The 21958-nt window shown below is 41.9% G+C and overlaps 2 protein-coding genes across 4 annotated transcripts; both read right to left on the bottom strand.

The window, feature by feature from the left end:
- Positions 1–130: 130 nt before the first annotated feature.
- polg2 (polymerase (DNA directed), gamma 2, accessory subunit) lies at positions 131–4657 on the bottom strand. 2 transcript variants are annotated; one of them, XM_086296265.1, is made up of 8 exons: positions 2958–4657; positions 2313–2414; positions 1977–2077; positions 1636–1821; positions 1198–1335; positions 1012–1092; positions 755–855; positions 131–661 (listed from the first exon to the last, which is right to left on the bottom strand). In XM_086296265.1, the coding sequence occupies exons 1-8, from the start codon at positions 3439–3441 to the stop codon at positions 496–498; spliced, it is 1359 nt and encodes a 452-aa protein (XP_086152391.1). In that variant the 5' UTR covers positions 3442–4657; the 3' UTR covers positions 131–495. The 2 variants fall into 2 exon arrangements, with proteins under 2 accessions (XP_086152391.1, XP_086152390.1); XM_086296264.1 differs by having other exon boundaries at positions 1977–2082; positions 2309–2414; positions 2958–4656.
- A 99-nt stretch (positions 4658–4756) lies between these two features.
- On the bottom strand, positions 4757–19415 carry LOC147328101 (putative ATP-dependent RNA helicase DDX5). Of its 2 annotated transcripts, none has more exons than XM_086296262.1 (13): positions 19189–19415; positions 16743–16923; positions 16493–16589; positions 16248–16381; positions 14463–14528; positions 13873–14014; positions 13620–13780; positions 13173–13345; positions 12795–12905; positions 11831–11892; positions 11669–11728; positions 10009–10230; positions 4757–5611 (listed from the first exon to the last, which is right to left on the bottom strand). In XM_086296262.1, the coding sequence occupies exons 1-13, from the start codon at positions 19227–19229 to the stop codon at positions 5160–5162; spliced, it is 1902 nt and encodes a 633-aa protein (XP_086152388.1). In that variant the 5' UTR covers positions 19230–19415; the 3' UTR covers positions 4757–5159. The 2 variants fall into 2 exon arrangements, with proteins under 2 accessions (XP_086152388.1, XP_086152387.1); XM_086296261.1 differs by having other exon boundaries at positions 16743–16926.
- Positions 19416–21958: the final 2543 nt, after the last annotated feature.

Consider the following 21958-nt stretch of genomic DNA (forward strand, 5'->3'; position numbering starts at 1 on the left):
TACAGTTTACTAATACGGTAAGACTATTTTCTTAACTGCTTGTTCCATTATTGTGAACAGTCTTTGAACCTTCAGGAAACAAGAATCAAAATTGCCATCAACAACCAGAAAAAACAATACAATATAAATATTAAAGAGGGATTCCATATCTTTTAATAGAAATGTAGAGACAAATCCAAAAGCTTCCTCCTCCGTGACCACTATGTAGCCACCAATTACGCACAGATAAATAAACCTGATATAACCATGTCAGTGCCTTGAATGTACTGCGAAGAGACTGTAGGATCAGTAAGAGCTGAGTTAGCAAAGTTAAGAATACAAACTCTTGGGGTACATGTATACACACAGTGGGTTCATGTGCACCTCTATCCCAAAAAGTCTCTTATTTTTGGACCGCTCTGAGGAAATATGTTTCACAAGCATATCCCTGACCATAATTTTGTTTTTAAAAGGAATGCAAACTCAGGCAGGTGTTCGAAAAAACAGCAGGGGCATTCAGATGTTGTCAGCTGCAGAAATGTATCTGAATAGAAAGTTTTTGATCTCCGAGATGTGCATGGTCTCTTTGATGGTTGTGTCTCTGCTGCGGACCTGAAGAAGGCCACTTTCCAACGTGTTCTCACCGATGATGATGGTGAAAAGAACGCCCATCTCATCGTATCTGCATTACATCCACACAGAAACACACAGGCACGAGTTTAAAGAAAGGTAACGTAATTCAATTTGCATTATGTGCTGATTTAACGGCATTTACTTGGCATTCAGCTGCTCCATTGATGTTGGCAGAGTTTCAAGATATCCAGGCCACACAGAGATCTTTGCTTCCAGGAACTCCTGCAGAAGGCCTTCACAAATCTGAAGAAATATATTTAAAACACTTTTAATGCAATTTGATGCAAGTCCACAGAAGGAACACATTCAATCAGATCCTTTTAAGGTGAAAAATGTGTATTTGCACAGAAAAACTCCACAAAGAAAAAGCATGCAACATGTACTTCATGTTATCATTACCTGCCTCAGCTCCACAGTGGCTCCTCTACCAATATTTAAAGCCACTTTAATGGGAACCAACACTGGATGCAGCTTCAGCACCTGAAATCAACAGTGCAACAAATCTCATAAATAAAAGTCACGCCACAAATAGGAAACCCGCTGACAGTTTTTCTGCACGTGCAGCGAGCTGTTAAGCACAATCACCTTTCTCTGGTGCAGCTTTTTCTTGCTCTCTTCTCTCTTCAGCTGCTGGAGTGAGTTGGACAGAAACGCCATCGCACCACGGTCCATGTTCGCGGTAACGGAGACGACATGAGGAATAGACCTTCGTCCATCTTGATGCTGAAAGAGGTCAGGTAAGAGAAATGACACTGCGTGTGATTAAACTGAAGAAAAGCAGCAACAGACGAGCAGCTGCCCGTGTTTCTTATGAGACCTGGTGGTTCTTCTTCCTAAAGCCGTTTAGTTCAACTGAGATTTCTGAAAGCCTCTATCAGCTGGGAGCTAAGGGAATTTTTGATATCAATTTGACTTCCTGTTTTAAGACATTGTCAGAGAACCAGAGCCTCTGCAATAGCAGCTTAGGAACATGACTGAATCTCGATCCCGACTTAAAGCACACTCTAAAAGAAGCAGACGGACCTGCAGTTTGGACCGGTCTCCTTTGTGTATGTGCAGCAGCTCGGCATCTCCTCGACTCCACAGTGTCTCCAGGACCTCCTGACCCCACGGGAAGTTGTAGATGATCCTCACACCGCGAGATGCCGCCTGTTCGAGCTCCTCCTGCTGGACTTCATTGCTGCTGAAGTCGGACGGGGAGAGGGCAAACTGGATAAACAGGACGAAACAAAGAGAAAAGCTGAGTTATTAATGTTTGTAGTTTATAAGGCTGGGAAAGTGTTCTTACAGGAAAATACATTTATGCACTGGTGCATCACACCGTTTTAAATTTGTCTGAGATGTTTCCCTCCTCAAAGACTCACTTTTCTCCACCACTTCAGCCTCTGTCGTGTCCAGTGGTCCAGCCACTGGGACGATGTGCGAGGAGAGCAAAACCACACTAGAGATGTTTGCGTGACCTCAGCTGAGCTGACAGAAAATAGAATATACAGTGTGTTAATATGACATACTTACCTCATAAGGTCTGAAAAAGGTTAATGTGAACTCATGAAATACTGTATTAATATTAAAAGTCTAGCTCAGATAAACAATATAAAGAAACAAAATCCCAGTGAAGTTTGTTTGAATTTTTATTTTTCATAAGTGTATCCACACAGACACTCACACAGGTAAGAAACAACAGACGAAGCCTCACCAACCAGAGCCTTCTGCAGGCTGGAAGCACAGACCCGTCTCAGCCAGACCAAACGGCAGCTTCCTGTTCACCAGCTCTAACGAGGGGACAAACTGCTCCAAGGCACCTGGAAACAAAACAACACGCGTGAACCATCAAGACTAATTTGAAAAAAATAATTATTTTTTAGTTTTACAACAATGTAAAAGACAGAGACATGTTAAACAGAAATGTTACTAGCTGAGTTTCTGAAGCTGATGAGCACTTTCACACAACACTGAAGTCCTGGCAGTATCCTTAACATGGTATTTCAGCTCTTGCCATCATCTTTCTTGCTTACTGAGTTTACTACAGTGTGAAAATAATATTCCAAGAACAGCTCGTTTCCATTCACCTTACTCAAACAAAAGTACCACAGTGTTGGCATCAAACTGGACAAACAAGTATCAAAAGTATTCATAAACCATTAAAAGAAATACATGGAAGATCATAAAAGCAATAACGTGAAACAGTTGGTATACACGGTGACTTTGCTTGTAGTTTATAAATCATCTGTGGTGTCATTACTTTACTGTGCATGTTTAATGCTAGCTCTCAGTATAGAAATAAAAACGTGTATGTTATGCTCTATTATCATCATTATTTATTACAGGTGTGTGAGGCAACTTACCTTGCAGTAAGTTTGTTCTCAAACTTGGGGACCTCTGCAGGAGCATGTGCACCTCCTCAGCGAGCCGCCCCTTGCTTAGCTGCTTCTGCCCAAGTCTCTGTTTCAGCTGTTCACATTCAACAATCCTCAGCTGGCCCTGTCCACCTGTAGGTGCTTCCCTGCTGCTGCTGCTACTGCTGCTCAGGGTGTTAATCCCAAAAACCTGAGCTCCGGACCTAGTCACTGAATGCCACCACTGGTCCAGCAGGTTTCTCCTGAGCTCCATGCCCAGAGGTCCATAGCTGCAGCACAGCCCGCGCTGAAACAGCTCCACGTTAGCGTGACCAGGAGAAACGAAGAACCTGTCCACGCAGAGCTGCAATAACGTAGTGACCTGGTCCACAGTCTCAGTCTGGGATGTGCTGCAGCGTCTCCAGCTGTGCCGCTTCAGCGTCACAGTGAATGCACTTCTAGACAGGATGTTTCTTACACACCGAGTAAACATGATGAAGAACCCGCTTCAGAGAAAGTTTCATTAGCAAACAACAAGCTTTAAATCCTGTAGATTTAAAATATTCGCTAAGTGTACGGTCCTAAGTGGCCGCATACCGCAGTGAAAAGATGAGTGCATACGGTGGTTTGAATAGTACATGTGAACTGGGCTCACTGTGTTAAATTCCCAATGAAAGCTAACTTTAGCGAACCTTGCTAAAAGCAGCGTCTACAAATACAGACGGCTGTCGGTGCATTTAAGAGTCGGACGGTTTCCCTGCTGTCACACATCTAATGTCCAATTAGCCGCTGCTCACACTTCACATCTCATGGGAGACACATATTTCAGCGTTAGCAACGTATCTGTTACATGTGGTGGGTGATCCGGAAATTAAATCCTTATATCCGGGTAAAGGAGACTTTCAAAATAAAATGGAAACATCTACATCCTTCACCGATTCAGTGATATGAGTGCTTTTCTGGCTCACAGATTAAACTTAATTCGGAAGTGAATGGAGGTGGTGATTGAGTCTGTATTCATTACTGTACAAAAACAAAAATAGCAGTTTAATTTAAATAGATTTTTTTAAAGTTCATTTATCTGATTATAGTGTACACTATGATTATAAAACTACAAAAAATGAAATTAAAAAAAGGGTACTTGTAAAAATTATAATATAGTTAATAGAAATGACTACACCTCTGATTTACCTTTAACCAATCCTTGACCTTTACTGTGAAATATTTAATATGTGTATTTCATTTGATTTCAGTTGAAAGTGCGTTGCATAGATGTCGCCAGGTGCTTGCTCATAGGGTGTCTTCTGAATATCTGAGGTTTCTCTGTATTATTTTGGGGTATTACCAGTTAAAATCATCAATTGCACCATAAAACTTTACTTTCCATAGACATTCTCTGCGATAATTAAATAATAATAATAATAATAATACACCCCCCCCAAAAAAAACAACAACAAACAAACAAAAAAGGCAGGTAGGGCCAGAATATTTTTGAAAGACTGCATCTCTCAGCTGGCTCGGGAACTCTTTGGTGTTCCCTAGAAAGAGCTGCAGGTTGGCAAAAGGTTTAAAGCTTTGCATTACGTGTTGTCCCAGTGACCCAGATAATCAACAGAAAAATGGATGGACACACGGGTGAAAATTGACAAAAAAACCCCAAAACAGCAGAACAGAGCTCCGCCAGCTTCCCTGTAACACCACTTAGAGGTATCAAAATCTACCCCCCCAACCATCCAAAAAAACAAAAAAAAAAAAAAAAAAAACCCCCCACAAAAATCCCCAAAGAGAGAGAACACAGACACACAAGGTTACCATCTTTTCTTATTTTTATTGAAAAGGGCCACACGCACCCCTTTTATAGATGATCTCCATAACATCACTTTAGGCATACCACAAACTGAAAACACTGTATTACCTAGTAAAAATAAATTACTGAGGAATGTAACAAAAAAAACAAACAAACAAAACAAAAAACCAAAAATAGTCAAGGAAAAGTGCAGCAATCATGGTTGCACTATAGGAGACGTATTTATGACTCCATGTAATGCTCTGGGTTTACGGAATAATTCCAACCCTGCTGTAAGCAAAACAAAGTTAAACAGTACAAAGGATAATAATATTAATAATAATAATAGTAATGATCATCATACTGTAAGATTTCAGGACGAAACAAAAATCATGTTGGTTCCATTTATTGTGCATATATCATATCTACTGAGGGAAGGGTGGTGGCATGGTGTAGGGCACCATTGGTGGTGGTGGCGGCTGCTGCTGGGCCTGTGGGGGCGGCGGCTGGGAGTTGAATGGGAATGGTGGGTGGTTCATACCATTCTGAGTGGCCCTCTGCATACCCCCAAACTGAGGGGGACCCTGGAAGCTTTGGTTACCAAAGCCGCCCACCTGGTTTGTAGGAGCGCCAAAATTACCCTGTCCATTGCTGTTGCTGTAATTGCTGCTACCATAGTTACCACTAGAGTTACCACTATTGCCTCCATAGTTGCCACCATTTTGGGCCTTACTGCCACCAAAGGAGCTCTTCGGCCCACTGCCAAACCCTCTGTCGCTGTCCCTGTAGCTACTACCACTGAAGTTACTCCTCCCACCCCCAGAATACCTATCCCGGCGATCATCCTTGTAGCCACCTCTTCCCCCCCTTCCACGACCTGTGTGAGACAAAGGAGAGAGAAGGAAGGGTGGGTTAAAACACCGTGGCTGTGGCACCAAGACACAGAAACCAGCATCAGGGCTGCTATGAGATCGTAAAACCCCCCAAAACAACAAAAAAAACAACAACAAACAAAACAAGTCACAATTCCCCTCCTTGAATCGCTACCTTATCGTGGTGGAGGGGTTTGTGTGTCCCAGGGATCCCAGGGGCTATGTTGTCTGGGGGCTTTTGCCCCCTGGTAGGGTCTCCCATGGCAAACTGGCCCTGGGTGAGGGACCAGACAAAGAGCGATTCATAAGACCCTTATGAAAAGGACACCGAGGGAACAGTTTACCCTGCCCGGGATAGGGTTACCGGGGCCCCGCCCTGGAGCCAGGCCCGGGGAGGGTGCCCGAGGGCGAGCGTCTGGTGGCCGGGCCTTAGTCCATGGGGCCCGGCCGGGCACAGCCCGAAGAGGAGACATGGGCCCATCCTCCCGCAGGCCCACCACCCGCAGGAGGCGCCATAGGGGTCGGGTGCATTGTGTGCCGGGTGGCGGCCAGGAGCGGAGGCCCTGGCGGAGTAACCCCCGGCTGCCAAGACTGGCAATAGGGACATGGAATGTCACCTCTCTGGTGGGGAAGGAGCCTGAGTTAGTGCGTGAGGTTGAGAGGTACTGGCTAGATATAGTCGGGCTCACCTCTACGCATGGCTTGGGCTCTGGAACCAGTCTCCTGGAGAGGGGCTGGACTCTGTCTCAGTCTGGAGTTGCCCCTGGTGAGAGGCGGCGGGCTGGGGTGGGTATTCTAATATCCCCATGGCTTGCTGCCGGTACATTGGGGTTTTTCCCGGTGGACGAGAGGGTTTGTTCCCTGCGCCTTAGGGTCGGGGAACGGGTCCTGACTGTCATCTGCGCTTATGCGCCGAGTGGCAGTTCAGAGTACCCAGCCTTCTTAGAGTCCCTGGGGGGGGTGCTGGAGGGTGCTCCACCTGGAGACTCTGTTGTCCTGCTGGGAGACTTCAATGCTCACGTGGGTAACGACAGCGAGACCTGGAGGGGCGTGATTGGGAGGAACGGCCTCCCTGATCCGAACCCGAGCCGTGCTTTGTTATTGGACTTCTGTGCTAATCACAGTTTGGCCATAACGAACACCCTGTTCGAACATAAGAGTGTCCATAAGTGCACGTGGCACCAGGACGCTCTAGGCCGTAGGTCGATGATCGATTTTGTAATCGTATCAGCAGACCTGCGACCATATGTTCTGGACACTCGGGTAAAGAGAGGGGCTGAGCTGTCAACTGATCACCACCTGGTGGTGAGTTGGATCAGGTGGCGGGGGAGGACGCTGGACAGACCTGGTGCACCTAAACGCGTAGTGAGGGTGTGCTGGGAACGTCTAGCAGAGGCCCCAGTCCGCGAGATCTTCAACGCACACCTCCGGCAGAGCTTCAACAGCATTCCGAGGGAGACTGGGGACATTGAGTCCGAATGGACCATGTTCAGCGTCTCCATTGCCGAAGCTGCTGCATTGAGCTGCGGCCGCAAGGTGGTTGGTGCCTGCCGTGGTGGTAATCCCCGAACCAAATGGTGGACACCAGAGGTGAAGAGAGCCACCAGGCTGAAGAAGGAGTCCTATCGGGCTTGGTTAGCCTGTGGGACTCCGGAGGCAGCCGACAGGTATCGACAGGCCAAGCGGAATGCGGCTCGGGCAGTGGCTGAAGCAAAAACTCGGGTGTGGGAGGAGTTCGGAGAGGCCATGGAAAAAGACTTTCGGACTGCCTCGAAGAGATTCTGGCAAACCGTCAGACGTCTCAGGAGGGGAAAGCGGTGCTCTACCTGCACTGTGTATAGTGCTGGCGGAGCGCTGCTGACGTCGACTGAGAAAATTGTCAGGCGGTGGAAGGAATACTTCGAGGACCTCCTTAATCCCACTGACACGTCTTCCGAGGAGGAAGCAGAGTCTGGGGATGAGGGGAATGACCCGCCAATTTCCGGGGGCGAGGTCACTGAGGCAGTTAAACAACTCCTTGGTGACAGAGCCCCTGGTGTTGATGAGGTCCGCCCCGAGTTCCTGAAGGCTCTGGACGTTGTAGGGCTGTCCTGGTTGACACGCCTCTGCAATGTTGCGTGGAGATCAGGGGCAGTACCTGTGGACTGGCAGACCGGGGTGGTGGTCCCCATCTTTAAGAAGGGGGACCGGAGGGTGTGTTCCAACTACAGGGGGATCACACTCCTCAGCCTCCCTGGGAAAGTCTATGCCAGGGTGCTGGAAAGAGTTCGTCCGTTAGTCAAACCTCGGATACAGGAGGAACAATGCGGTTTTCGTCCTGGTCGCGGAACACTGGACCAGCTCTTTATCCTCTCCAGGATACTTGAGGGTGCATGGGAGTTTGCCCAACCAGTCTACATGTGTTTTGTGGACTTGGAGAAGGCATTTGAGCGTGTCCCTCGGGGTGTCCTGTGGGAGGTGTTGCGGGAATATGGGGTGTCTGGCCCATTGCTATGGGCCATTCGATCCCTATACAACCGTTGCAAGAGCTTGGTTCGCATTGCCGGCAATAAGTCGGACTCGTTCCCGGTGGGTGATGGGCTCCGCCAGGGCTGCCCTTTGTCTCCGGTTCTGTTCATAATTTTTATGGACAGAATTTCTAGGCGCAGCCAAGTGGCGGAGGGCTTTCGCTTTGGTGGCCTCAGAATCTCATCTCTGATTTTTGCAGATGATGTGGTTCTGTTGGCTTCATCGGGTGAGGGCCTCCAGCTCGCACTGGAACGGTTCGCAGCCGAGTGTGAAGCAGCGGGAATGAGGATCAGCACCTCCAAATCTGAGGCCATGGTTCTCAGCCGGAAAAGGGTGGAGTGCCCACTCCGGGTCGGGGGATGAGTTCCTGCCCCAAGTGGAGGAGTTCAAGTATCTCGGGGTCTTGTTCGCGAGTGATGGGAGAAGGGAGCCGGAGATCGACAGACGGATTGGGGCTGCAGCTGCAGTAATGCGGACGCTGCACCGGTCCGTCGTGGTGAAGAGGGAGCTGAGTGTAAAAGTGAAGCTCTCAATTTACCGGTCGATCTACGTCCCTACCCTCACCTATGGCCACGAGCTGTGGGTAGTGACCGAAAGAACGAGATCGCGGATACAAGCGGCAGAAATGAGCTTCCGCCGAAGGGTGGCTGGCCTCTCCCTTAGAGATAGGGTGAGAAGTTCGGCCATCCGGGAGGGGCTCAGAGTAGAGCAGCTGCTGCTCCACATCGAAAGGAGCCAGCTGAGGTGGTTCGGGCATCTGACAAGGATGCCCCCTGGGCGCCTCCTGGGTGAGGTGTTCCAGGCATGTCCCACCGGGAGGAGGCCCCGGGGCAGACCCAGGACACGCTGGAGAGATTATCTCTCGGCTGGCCTGGGAACGCCTTGGTATTCCCCCGGATAAGCTGGAGGAGGTGGCTGGGGAGAGGGAGGTCTGGGCCTCTTTGCTTAGGCTGCTGCCCCCGCGACCCGGCCCCGGATAAAGCGGATGAAGATGGATGGATGGATGGACAAGTCACAATTAAAAAGTACAATTACTTTATTAGATCTAAATATAAGGAAAAACACCTAATAACTGATAGAAGAACGAATTGCAAAGTTCAGTAAGGATAATAAAAATCTAGTGCTCTACTTTGAAGTCAGTTTATTTTCCCCCCAAAAAATCAGATTTGAACATTATAATAAGCAACATTTCATGGTTATTTTCCTTTCTTAATATCCATTCTTGGACTGTACTGGAGTAGCTACACCTGTATGCTGTATCAACATTTAAGGTGGAACTACTATGCTTTTCCTTGAATATAACACTTCTCTCTTATCCACAAACACACACACAAATTGTAGGTGCAGCCCCGTGACGGAAGGTGGGGTGAGAGAGAGAATGAGAGAAGTCAATTACAATCAATATATTAAAAATATGAAAAGAAAAAAACAAAAAACTTTCTAACCTTCAGTTGTATAACTGAGTTTTAAATGGCCAAATATGAAATAAAAATTATAATAATTACAATAAATATATTCTTGATCACCTATTTTTGATGCTGAAATGTCAAAAAGAACTAAAATGGAGACGTGCCAACCAGATGCTAGAGAGAAAACTTAAGGTGTTGGCGAAGCTGTCCCAGCGTATGCCTGAAATAACCATATTAGGCATATCCGTCTCTTGTATAGGTCCATGAACAACGAAAACTGAGTGTTTACAGCAGTCTAAACCATTTAACTTTTATTTAGAGACTAACTCCTGATACTTGGATCTCATTTTTTGGAAAAGACTAATTGGTTCACTTTAAATCGCCTCTCTAATAACATCACTGATCAATAACAAAAACTGAGTATCTACTCGTCAGTAAGTCTAGCTCACGTTTAAATCCTAATGTAAATAAGAATGACATTTTACCTCCTCTGTCCTCTGCCATCTGGATCAGCTTGGGGTTAATGGCCTGGTTGGCCTCGCGGAGCACAGAGATCAGGTCACTGGCTTGTTTCATGTTGTTGGGGGTGAAGAAGGTGTAGGCTGTGCCCGTTTTTTGACTTCGGGCTGTGCGTCCAATGCGGTGGATATAATCCTCGGAAGAGTTAGGGTAGTCATAATTGATGACAAATTTCACATCCTCCACATCTGTGAAAGTGTTGCAGTGTGGCAAAACAAAACAAGGAGGCCACAAAAGATTTTGCACACCACAACAGCCAGATCAAAGGGAAAAATTAGCAACTGGGAAGGCTGGGGAAGAAAGGCGACTGTTAGCCTGTGGAGGAAACACGTTAAAACATCAGAATTGCGTACAAGTCTACTCCATGGGAATACTACTGTGGGAAGAGAGAAACGATGCACACTCCAGTTGCTTACCATAATCAAAAGACATGACTCTCCCTTTTGTTAACCAAGGGAGAAAAAAAAATGAATTTAAGTCTTACCATTAAGGAGTATGCATTCACTAGTCCTTTCCCAATGCAGCGAAATCCCCCACAAATTGTCAAGTGACATCCAGGAGCTTCTACGCAGTTGGGCCACGATATGCACTGGGGCCTCCTCGTGCCAATATAGGACCATTGAGTGGTACATTTTTGCATGTCCAGGCTTTTCCCAGTACACTCTCAAAAGAAACTTGTTATTAAAGGCCGCACTGCGCGTCTTGCCAAGACAAAATAGACCGAGTACTAATTTAAACAGGGGCCCGCTTCAAAAACCATGAAAAAGAGCCAAACATTGAACCCTGTGGGACCCCTGAGCGAACACAGAACAATTACCACCACCCCCACCCCCTTCATCAGTATCATCAAGGCAAGATCTTCCAAGAAGCCAGTGTTCACTTGAGAAAATGTCTCTTGTTGGCAGGTCTCGACATGACTATAAAACGCAGGCGAGGGAGGAACTTTGGTTTGAGCTGACTCTCTCTTTTTCCACTCACTAGATGCTCCCACTACCCCCTAAACACATGTGCCAGGTCTCCTCAATTTTCAGAGACATGATTTCAAACTGCTCTCTCCATTTTCAAGGAATCCAGCACTTTGACGGCAAAAGAAAACAACTGAAAGCTTTGACAAGCTCACACCCATGCTATGTGATACAAGCTCTGAAAGGTAACAATTGTTCCAAATCTCAAACAAGTGACTTGCAATACAGCGCTCTCTAACACAACAGCATGCAAGGCAAAAGTCACAGCATCAAGCATATCTCTGTTTTTTAACGTTTGAGTTGGAAACAGCTGGATGGCATTTGTCAGGTGAAATCCATGGACAGAGAACAGATGTGAGCGTTTTTCAACAACATATCAGAGACAAAGGCTTAGCCACACAGCCTTTTGAAGATCACTGGCACACAAGAGCTTTCACCTCTCTAGGCCCACTGGGTGGCAAGCCAGTTGAGCAATTCCAATATGTCATCCTGCTCCCTCTCGAGGCCTGGGACTGTCATGCCTAGCGCCTGCCACAAAGACTCCACCTTAAGGTGAGAAAAACTCAGAAAATGCATAGAAAAGTTAAAGAAAGCAAAAGCACTTTCTTTAAAATAAGTGTAACACTGATAATAAAGTAGTACTATTCAATGCCATACTGACCTAAGCCACGGGAGGCCACATCTGTAGCAATGAGAATTGGCGCTTTGCCATATCTGAATTCTGGAAGGAAAGGGACTAAATTGAGTAAAATATAGAGTAACAATGATTGTTTCAATATTAAAACCCAGATCCATTTTATTAACACAAAATCATATATCTTACCGTTAAGGACCCAGTCTCTCTCCTGTTGGCTCTTGTCTCCATGGATTCCCATTGCAGGCCACCTGTCTCACACACACACACGCACACACACACACAGTCAGCCTAGATTAGTCCACTGTCAGTCCACTGAGGAGCATGTGTTGCAGCAATCTTGAAATGCCTATAGGCTCTTACTTAGGCAGTTAATATGAACCTTTATCTAAAGTAACTTTAATTTTATGTGTTTCTGGGTCAAAACCTGCATGTATATTTACAGCAAATGTGACACATGTTGCTTCAAATATTTGCTGAACTTGACTGTAAATTAGGGCTGTTCGATATAACGATATATATCTGATGACGATATTAAAACGTCTATCGTTTCATTTTACGCTATCGTTTGTTTCGTGGTGTCGCAAAATAAACTCTTTACGGCAATATTTTTCCATCGTTTTGATGGTCACTGTAGTGGCTATATTAATTTCTTAAAGTTCTCTCTTTCTCTTATATTTAATATAACCACACTACAGACGGACAAGCGCTTGTTTTTATGCATTGTCGTTAGCAACAACGACGTTAAAACCATCGCGTGTCTGCTTGTTTATGTTCCACATAAACCTTTCACAATAAAGCTCAAGCTCCTGTTGAGACTTTTCAAAACCTTAGACTCAAACATTAGAACAGGCTTTTTCCCGCAGCACGCCGTGTAATAAGTACTCACAAAGAAAACGGCGGCCGTTACAACCTATGTCTAAAAATGTAGTTTCATGCACTCGACTCCAGGTACGCGACGCCCAGCTGGAAACATTTCACGCAAGTCGAGCTGCCCAAGATTCACAGAATTTACAGAAAATGTTACATTTTTGTGATTTATATCGTTATCGGACGATAGATGTCTTAATATAGGGATGTGAGATTTTGGTCATATCGCACAGCCCTACTGTAAATACGATTAAAAAAAAAATTAAGGATATGGACTCCTTACCCATCTCTCCTCATCCTCCTGGTGAGCTCATCACAACGTCTTTTGGTCTCCACAAAAATAATGGTCTTGTTCTCCTTTTCACTCATGATCTCTTCCAGCAAACGGATCAGTCTTACAGAGAGCAGACAACAGAGAAAGTCTACTCATTATTCATCTACTAGCTGAATAAAGTTCTCTACCAATTTAAAGCACGAAAATTTACGTTTTGTGTCTAAATGGTTAAAGTAAAATACTATGAAGATGGTATGAACACAACAGGATTAGAGCCATTTTAGATTTAATAAGACATTTTTCTTTATCTACAGTACATAATTAAATATAGAACATGGATTTTCATGTTTAAGCACTCGTTAAGGGTGGTATAAAGCATTTACTCACTTGTCCTCCTTCTCAAGGTCATTGCAAACATCAACTATCTGCAGGATGTTATGATTGGCACTGAGCTGCAGTGCTCCAATATTGATCTGGACATAGTCCTTCAGGAAGTCCTCGGCCAGCTGACGAACTTCCTTAGGCCAGGTGGCGCTCCACATCAGGGTCTGACGGTCTGGCTGGTAGAGAAAAACAAACAAACAAACAAACAAAAACAAAAAAAAAACAGAAAAAAATAAATTTTACCAACACAGGTTTACTTGATGTATTCTGGTTCAGTTCTAGGTCTTCATCAAATTTTTGAGGCCCTTGCCCTTAAAAGACTATGCAAATTACGTATCATAAGAAACCACTAAAATAGCTGCCATCTTTGTGGCATGAAAACCTGTTTTGACACAGATTCTTAGAAATATAATGTTAACTGTCTGCAAAGCAAAAGCAGAAACAACCTACCCGAATTTGGTCCACTATTTTGCGGATCTGAGGTTCAAACCCCATGTCCAGCATGCGGTCAGCTTCGTCCAGCACCAGATAGGTGCAACGACGCAAATTAGTCTTACCGCACTCCAGGAAATCAATGAGACGACCCGGAGTGGCGATGCAAATCTCAACACCTTAAACAAAAACCGAGAAAATAGCGTTTTTAAACTTAAAACCAATACAATTAAACTGTAATCCTTAAACAAAAACTTTAAAGAATATATACCTCTTTCAAGGTCCCTGATTTGGGGCCCTTTGGGCGCCCCGCCATAGATGCAGGTGCTCTTCAGACGGGAGGCCCTGCCATATTCAGCCGCCACTTGCTGCACCTGCTGGGCCAGCTCACGGGTTGGTGCCAGCACCAAGCACTAAAAAAACGATTTACATTCTTTTTAAGTCTGAACATTTCAGCTGTTCTTCCACATGACAACAAATATGGATGACACATGTTTATAGATTAAATATCAAAAAGTGTGGGTCTTGAAAGTACTGTAGATGGGCAGCAAAAAGTCATAAATGGAAGAAAATGTATTTTTTTTTATTATTTTCTGTTTGAATTAAAATGTAAATATTTAATATAAATATTTTTTCATTTTAAAGTCAAACTTGTGCCTTGTCAATAGATGGAAAAAACTAAAAGACTGCAGAGGCTATGAGGATGTAAAAAGGCATCAAGATATATAAATGAATCACTGAAAACACAAAGGAGGAAAGATTTTCAGATTTCAAAATGGCAGTCAAAAGGATGGAATTGGCTGTTTTACACAGCAAGATTTGTATATTTACACAGACAACGTGAATATATTTTTTACTTACAATAGGCCCATCTCCATGCTCCAAGAATGGCTGGTGTTGGATGTGCACAATTGCAGGCAGAAGGTACTAAAAAGGACGAAAAGGAGTGAATCTTGCAAGTAATGCAACTATTAACATAACAGTGTAACATCAGTGTTTTGAAAGAATAAAGAGTTGTCTGCCATATCTCCATAACATCAGTGCTGTGAATTTCTTACAAAAGACAGCAGTGTTAACATGGTTTTAACTAAGGGTGGGCGATATAAACAATATACGATAGAAACGATATAAATTTGGCCAACGATAGAGATTTTGACTCCATCGCTCTATCGCATGTTGATGATGTCATCAAGCTGCGCCTGTTTTGGTCGAAACCATTATCATCTGCAAATTATGGCGGGCGACAGTCATAGCAAAGAGATAAAGCACTTTTGAAATATGGGGAAAGCCAAAAACTGCGCTTCCTCCACTTCCGTAACATTGATTCATTAATGTTGAATTCTCTCGCAGCTGTTCTATTCCCATATTGTTGCAGTATATTAATAACTAACCTCGTATTGTGGATGAATAATCTCAGTTGTTCTCCTGACTGAAGTTTGGCCCGTGTATAGCATCCTGCTATGTGATTGCATTTGTCCCTGACCACCAGAATCCCTCACGTTAACTTTTATCGAGTGGAAAAAAAGTTGGCGTTCATCCTCCAGCTTCACTGTGCTAATGTTATGCTAACATAGCTGTGTCGCTAGCAATCACGTAGCACAACATTATATACCAGTTAGTCCAACTTCAGTAACCCTGCAAACGCCACTGCTGTTTAGTTTTCTGTCTTCGTTTATATTGGAAGTGGTAGCAGAGCTGTGCATTTTAATTAGTTTCAAAAATCTCTCAGTCAGAACATGCTATGTCATGTTTAGGTGTAAACTAGCGAGCTAACTTCCTGTTAACTTGTAACTCCTTTAAATTTAATAACTTCTGTTTTCATGGATGTTAAACTTAATTGTTACACCCGATAAAGCAGCAATGCTGATGATTTTATTAAAGATGAAAGAATTTAGACCGTTTTTAACTCTCAGTGTTCGTTTGACTTTGGGACCTGAAGGGGACGGAGTTTTGGATCCAGATTACTCCACGAAGCTCCTCACTACGGCAGCCGTATAGTGCAGCTTACCAAAGTTATACTAAAACATTTTTTAACAAATTTCGGTTCGAGGTCAGTAAGCACAACCAGAATTCATACATAAGGCACACTCTCGATTTTTGAGAAAATTAAAGGATTTTAAGTGTGCCTTATAGTGTGGAAAATATGTTATACAGAAGAAAAGAATATATCGCGAAATATATCGTTACTGCACCTGCTTCAAATTATACCGCAATATGCATTTTAGGCCATATCGCCCAGACCTAGTTTTAACTCAAAACATTTTGTCCAAAATGGATATTTTACAACTCATAGCATCTGGTCAGTCTCAACGGAGCCACTCTTAAACTTGTATACACTCACTGTTGTCACCTTAAAAAATATCAACAGTGTTATACACATTTTTTTTTCAATTTTGCCTAGTGAGTGGTGCAGTAAGGTTACCTTGCCTTAAATGGCTGTACTAAATAATACAAAATGACAGAATAAAGAATTTATTATGTTTTTCTCTTTGGTGAATTTAGCCAATCATGCTGCAAAAAATTCTATACTGTATTATGTTTTCAAATGCTTTGGAAAGCAAAAGTAACCACATAGCACCATTAATTTTATTCCCCATCTTGGCTGAAATGGTTTAAAAAAAAAAAAATTAACTGTATAACACTTACTGCAAGGGTCTTCCCAGAGCCAGTCTGAGCGATTCCAACCATGTCTTTGCCACTCAGGGCTACGGGCCACCCCTGAGACTGGATTGGAGTTGGTTCAGTCCAATTTTGTTTGACAATTACATCCATAACGTAGCCTGAGGAAGCAAGACATGCAAGTTTAGTAGCTGCAAGTTGAAATATCAGCATAGGGTAATAGAGCAGACAGGCAGTTCTTAATTATTTAAGCAGCATGAATTTGTACTCACTTGGAAATGCAGCTTCGTGGAACTTTACGATCGGTTTGGGGCAATCTCTGCCTTTAACCGTCACTTCTTTGCTTCTTCGGTACTGTTCGACCTCTTGCTGGAATTCCAAAAAGAAATAAAAAGACACAAGTTCACATTAAAGCAGCAATACCCACTGAAATCATGTATAATTTTAAGAGCTTTACATTTTATGTTTTTTTTTTCCTAGTTAAAAAAAAAATAGAGAAAATTATGCAAAATCAGGCCTTACAAGTGGTCTGCGGGTGACATCTGGGTGCTCCTGGTAGAAGTTCTTTTGAAACTTGGGAAGCTCATCGAGGTTCCAGTGCTTCTTTCGCAGCCTCTCACCAGGGTTGCCGAACTTTCCAGGAGGAGGTCCACCCCTATTGCCTCCTCCACCACCACCAAAACGAGGAGGCCCACCGCCATATCTTCTTGTGAAAAAAAAAGAAAAAGAAAAAAAGATGCCACGTATAAAAAAAAACAAAAAAAAAAACAAAGTACCCTTTTGTTAAAATAACAATTAACTGCTCAGCCATTCCTATAGAAATATTCTTAAGGATGCAAAATGAAACACTGCAATTGTTTAAATAACTGCAGTCTAGACTTTTTCAGGTTGGCTTAAGCTATGAATGAAGTTAATCGCAGCATCACTGCTGAGGTTTTCGCCTGTTTGGTCAATTTCTTCAATCGCAGCGCTAGATGTATTTCCTGTCTCCACAGTTTTATAGCACTATAAGGAAACAGCCTTTGTAAAATAAATATAAAGGCATTTGTTACACAAAACACAATCTTTCTATTATATCCATTTTCCATGTATTTATTTACTGGAAGAAGAGGGTATTTGTGCCCACTTAGTTTGTAAAACTTAAATATTTACTTTACAGAAAATCAGCACCTGTGGAATTTCGGGAAAACGGAAAAGTGATATGATCGAAGATATGCTTTGTATTTTGTTTTTGAAAATAACAGCATTCACCAAAAAGTACCCATAGATGAAATAAATGACAGCAAAGAAATTCATTAAATGGAATAAATACAAGTTTAGGACCAAACATTTGTAGGTTGAATTTTTTCACTTTCACTTTCTTTTTTTTAGAGGTTTTAGCCAGAGCCAAAGAATACAAACTGGCACTGTGAAATACAAGTTATTTTTTTAAGCTCATTTTGGTATTTATGGTGTAATTTAGATTATTATAATATACTTTTTTAACTTAAATATTCAGACAGCGTAAAAACAAACAAACAAAGACAGACTTTTTGCCGAAGGAGATCACATACAGTGCTTTGGAAAAACAAACAAACTTTTCCAGATGCCACCTTACGATCTAATGATTGCACCTCTATTTAAACAAAATAAGATTTAGATCCCTTTTTTAAATACTTAATAATTGATTTTAAAAATTGGTATATGAACAATTCAGGTTTTTAAGTAGGGCATGGCAGAAATTTAAGAACTACACCCTTAACTGTCAATAAACTAATCTTTTAGACAGGCGTGGTCAGGACAACCAGAAACCAACAAACAACAAGAAGCTGTTATGTCAAATGCATACGTATAACAGGCTAATAATTACATATGAAATTTACTTTAAAAAAAAATTAGATAAAGCAGTTAAGATTGTCTCTCTCACATAAACCATTTAAAAAATATTTTAATTTTAAAGTCCTTTGGTTTAAAATGTGTTATGCAAATAAAACTTGAAACTGTAATTATCATCTTTATGAAACGATGGCTTTTACTTATGTATATATATATATATGTGTTTTTTATTTAGGAATATTTATTCATTGTAGCTTTCGTTTTTGATGAAACCTAGTACTGAATAGGCTAAAGCTCCAGGCTGCATCTTTTCAGTATATTCTATGTTCTTTCCGCTTAATTCAATCCTTTGCCGTTCTGCTTTTTTTTTCCTTTTTTTTTTTTTTTTTTTAAATGGGCATTTATTTAATTGTCATTTTCCGAGAAACTGCCTATAACTTGCCTTTTGCAGTAATTTCACAAGTACATTTAACCAAAACAAACGCTAAATAATGACAAAAAAATTGTAATTAAAATGTTTCATAAACAGTCCCACATTATATGTATATATTTAACTTTATGTTATTGTAGTATATGTATACAACACCAGGTTTACTAACATTAAAAACCCATATACAACTATGAATGCTGTACAGACTGAACAGGTTCAAACCGCTTATGCGGAGCCATCTTTGAATACCGCTTCCGCATAAACAATAACATGTCACATCACCGAGCCTGACGTGACGCGGTTAATACACGGTTAAACAGGGCTGTTATGAGGTTTCGTTTTGCCTCCGGTGACAGAAAACGACTCTTTAGTAATAAATTGGGCCTCAGCGACATAAATCTTGCACTCTCAAGAGAAGACACTTCTGCGTCACATGCTCCGGTAACGGGAAGGCTGACGTGCAAACGCCGACACGGAGCCGCCGTTCGCTGCCATTTTATCTCCAAACGGCAAGGAAATGGATTACATTACACTGACAGGGCGCCGCCCGCATAGAAACAAGCGTACATTCTAATACACGCCTTTACTTAATAACAGAAAGGCGACAATAAACCACGAAACCCTCGCAGTGACATTTGTTTTGATACGTAAGACAACGCTGCAGCCAACGGCCGAATGCTACACTTGGCATTTTTTGCTAATATTAAGGAAACCCACACTTACCCTCGGTCTCTGCCACGATCTCTGTCTGAAAAACCTGGCATTGTGTTGTAGACTGCAGTGAAAAAAATGGGATAAGAAGAAATATCAGCTGCCGGCCTATAAAACAGGCGAAAAAAATCTACGAGCTGAAAGCGCACCGGCGAAATAAAAAGAAAATGCCGGCAGACAAAAGTCTGTCTACCGAGACGGAAACGAGGTCAGACGGGACGGATAACATTTGTATCAATGCGCGTTTTTCATTCGTATTAGCTGTGGTACTATTTTATGTTCGCGTTCAGGACTGTGACGTTTATTTCTACAGTTGATACAAACCTGCTTTCTTTGGTTTCTTTCTATCTTTCCTTTATCCGCCCCGTTGACATCAGTAAAAGCATCTTTCAAAAGCATTTTTCTGAGAAGTGTATGACAATTGAACAGTAGTGCAACTACCTCCTCCAAAGTGAATAAAGTAAAAAAAAAAAAAAAAAAAAAAAAAATCTACACTCCTTCCAAAAAAACTAGACATCCTTTACATCCATTAGACCTAACGAAGATCCTGGCAATTGAGTATATACAGATGTTTATAATGCAAACCTTTAAAACGGTCCACATTCAAAAACAAGTCTGTGATCTCTTACTGGCATGATGTTTGGGTAACTGGAAATATGTTGTTTTCTAAAACTCTTTTGCCTGAATTCTTAGATACAGTGTGTTTATTTAATGGAATTTACATGGGATTTATCACGTGTATGTGTTTTGTTGGTGTGATGGGGCTCCAAGGTGTTTAGGATTTACATATTCCCAACATTGTGAGAGAAGGACAACAGCAAGAGTGAAAGGGAAAGTTTACAAGATGTGAGACCTGCTGTGATGTAGGGTTTGGAGAAGGGGGTACTAACTAAAAGATAGGTGACAGAGCTGAAGATGTTAAGATTTTTGTTGGGAGTGTGCAGAATGGGCTGAGTTGAAAATTAAAAAATTAAAAAGTACATCAGGGAACAGCTCAGGTTGAGCTGTTTGGAGACAAATGCGAGGAAAAGTTGAGATTCAACATTATGCACTCCACACTGTATATAAATGCCACTTGTTTTGCACATATTCAACTCTGTATATTTTATATATTTTATTATTATTATTATTATTATTATTATTTTATTTTATTTTTTTACTATTTAATTTGTAAAAATGTGTACACACACACACACACACACACACACACACACACACACACACACACACACACGTAGGAAAATATTTAGTATACACATCCAGAAATGCATACACTATTATATATTGTACATATATTTATTAGTTTCAGGTTGGCCATTCTTGTATTTTGCTCGTTTGTGTTGTTGTGTTTGCACATCTCTGTTGCTTGTGGGGCTCGCACACAAGAATTTCACTCGCATGTGCTGTGCCAGTGTGCCTGCACATGTGATGTGACAATAAAAGTGATTTGATTTGATTTGATTTGATTTGAGATTGTTTGGATGTTGGAGGAGGGATAGTGGATAGTGGAACAAAGGATGATAATATGGAGCTAAAAGGGAGGAAGAAAAGAGGAAGACTACAGGGAAGGTTAATGGATGTGAATGAGGACATGCAGAGGGTTGTTGTAACAGAGGATGATAGGGATAAAGTTAAAGGGAGGCAGATAGTCAGCTGTGGCGACCCCTAAAGGGAGAAGCCGTAAGAAGCCGTAAGAAGAAGAAGAAGAAGAAGAAGAAGAAGAAGAAAGTGTGTACATGCCCAGAAACTGCAGATAAAAATTATTAACAAATTGAAAATGAAATTCTCCACACATCTTTTATTTCCACTTCATCTGTTTACTTGTGCCTGTTTCACTGAATATCCCCAAAACGACTTAACAGATTTCAGTGCCATTTTGTCAACAACAATGACAATACTTTTACAATTTTCTTTGTTAAAAATACCGATGTTTACCAAATGTATGGCAATTTAAAAGAAACATAACTCAGTAGAAACCTTGCCCACTTTACATTTTGTACACTTCATTGTACTCACTAAAATATCCCTGGGTTATCATGTGGAAATAACCAAATGCTGAGTTTCTTTGGTCATTGTGATACAGAATACTTGACATTACATTCTTAATCATTAAGCTATAGTTTTCCTCCAGATCTTCCTTTAATTGAACATGGCTAGTAGTGTGTAAATGTTAAAGTGGAATAAATTTCATAACTACCTGACAAAAAAAACATTATAACATTATCAATTTGATGGTTCATATCTTGAGCAGCGTGGCATGCCAGATGCATAACCTCATTTTTTGTTCTTTCCAGCAATATCCAGAGTAACAGCAAGTAAACATTTATTTGACAAATAATATTGCTAATTCACACAGTTCATTCACAATTAATCAGAGATATAAACATTATATGAAAAATGTTTATAAGCCACCGGTTAATGTACCTGCAGAAACAGAAAAATAAAAATAAAATTATAACCCAGATATTTTTACCACAGGCAGTCGTATTTTTGACAACGATGAGTTGTTTATACGTCTTGCTTATTATAAATCTTTTTTTTACCTTGCAAATTTTGTATTTCTTGTACAATTACACAAGAACACTATCACTAAAATGACACGTGTGAATGATTAACATCTTCTTCATGTATATCATTACATCCTATTTTTTCTTTAAATGACACAACCTATGATAGCATATAAAAATATGACATTTTGATCTGATATTTGAAGCTGACACTGCACACAAGCTGATTTATACTTGATTATTTTTCAAAAGTTATCTTTGAATCAGTGTTAATA

Source organism: Aulonocara sp. 'chitande type north' Nkhata Bay, linkage group LG6 (genome assembly GCF_057382095.1).
Source record: "Aulonocara sp. 'chitande type north' Nkhata Bay isolate Kocher_YH1m ecotype deep benthic linkage group LG6, A_spYH_male_GT1.1, whole genome shotgun sequence".
NCBI lineage: Eukaryota > Metazoa > Chordata > Actinopteri > Cichliformes > Cichlidae > Aulonocara > Aulonocara sp. 'chitande type north' Nkhata Bay.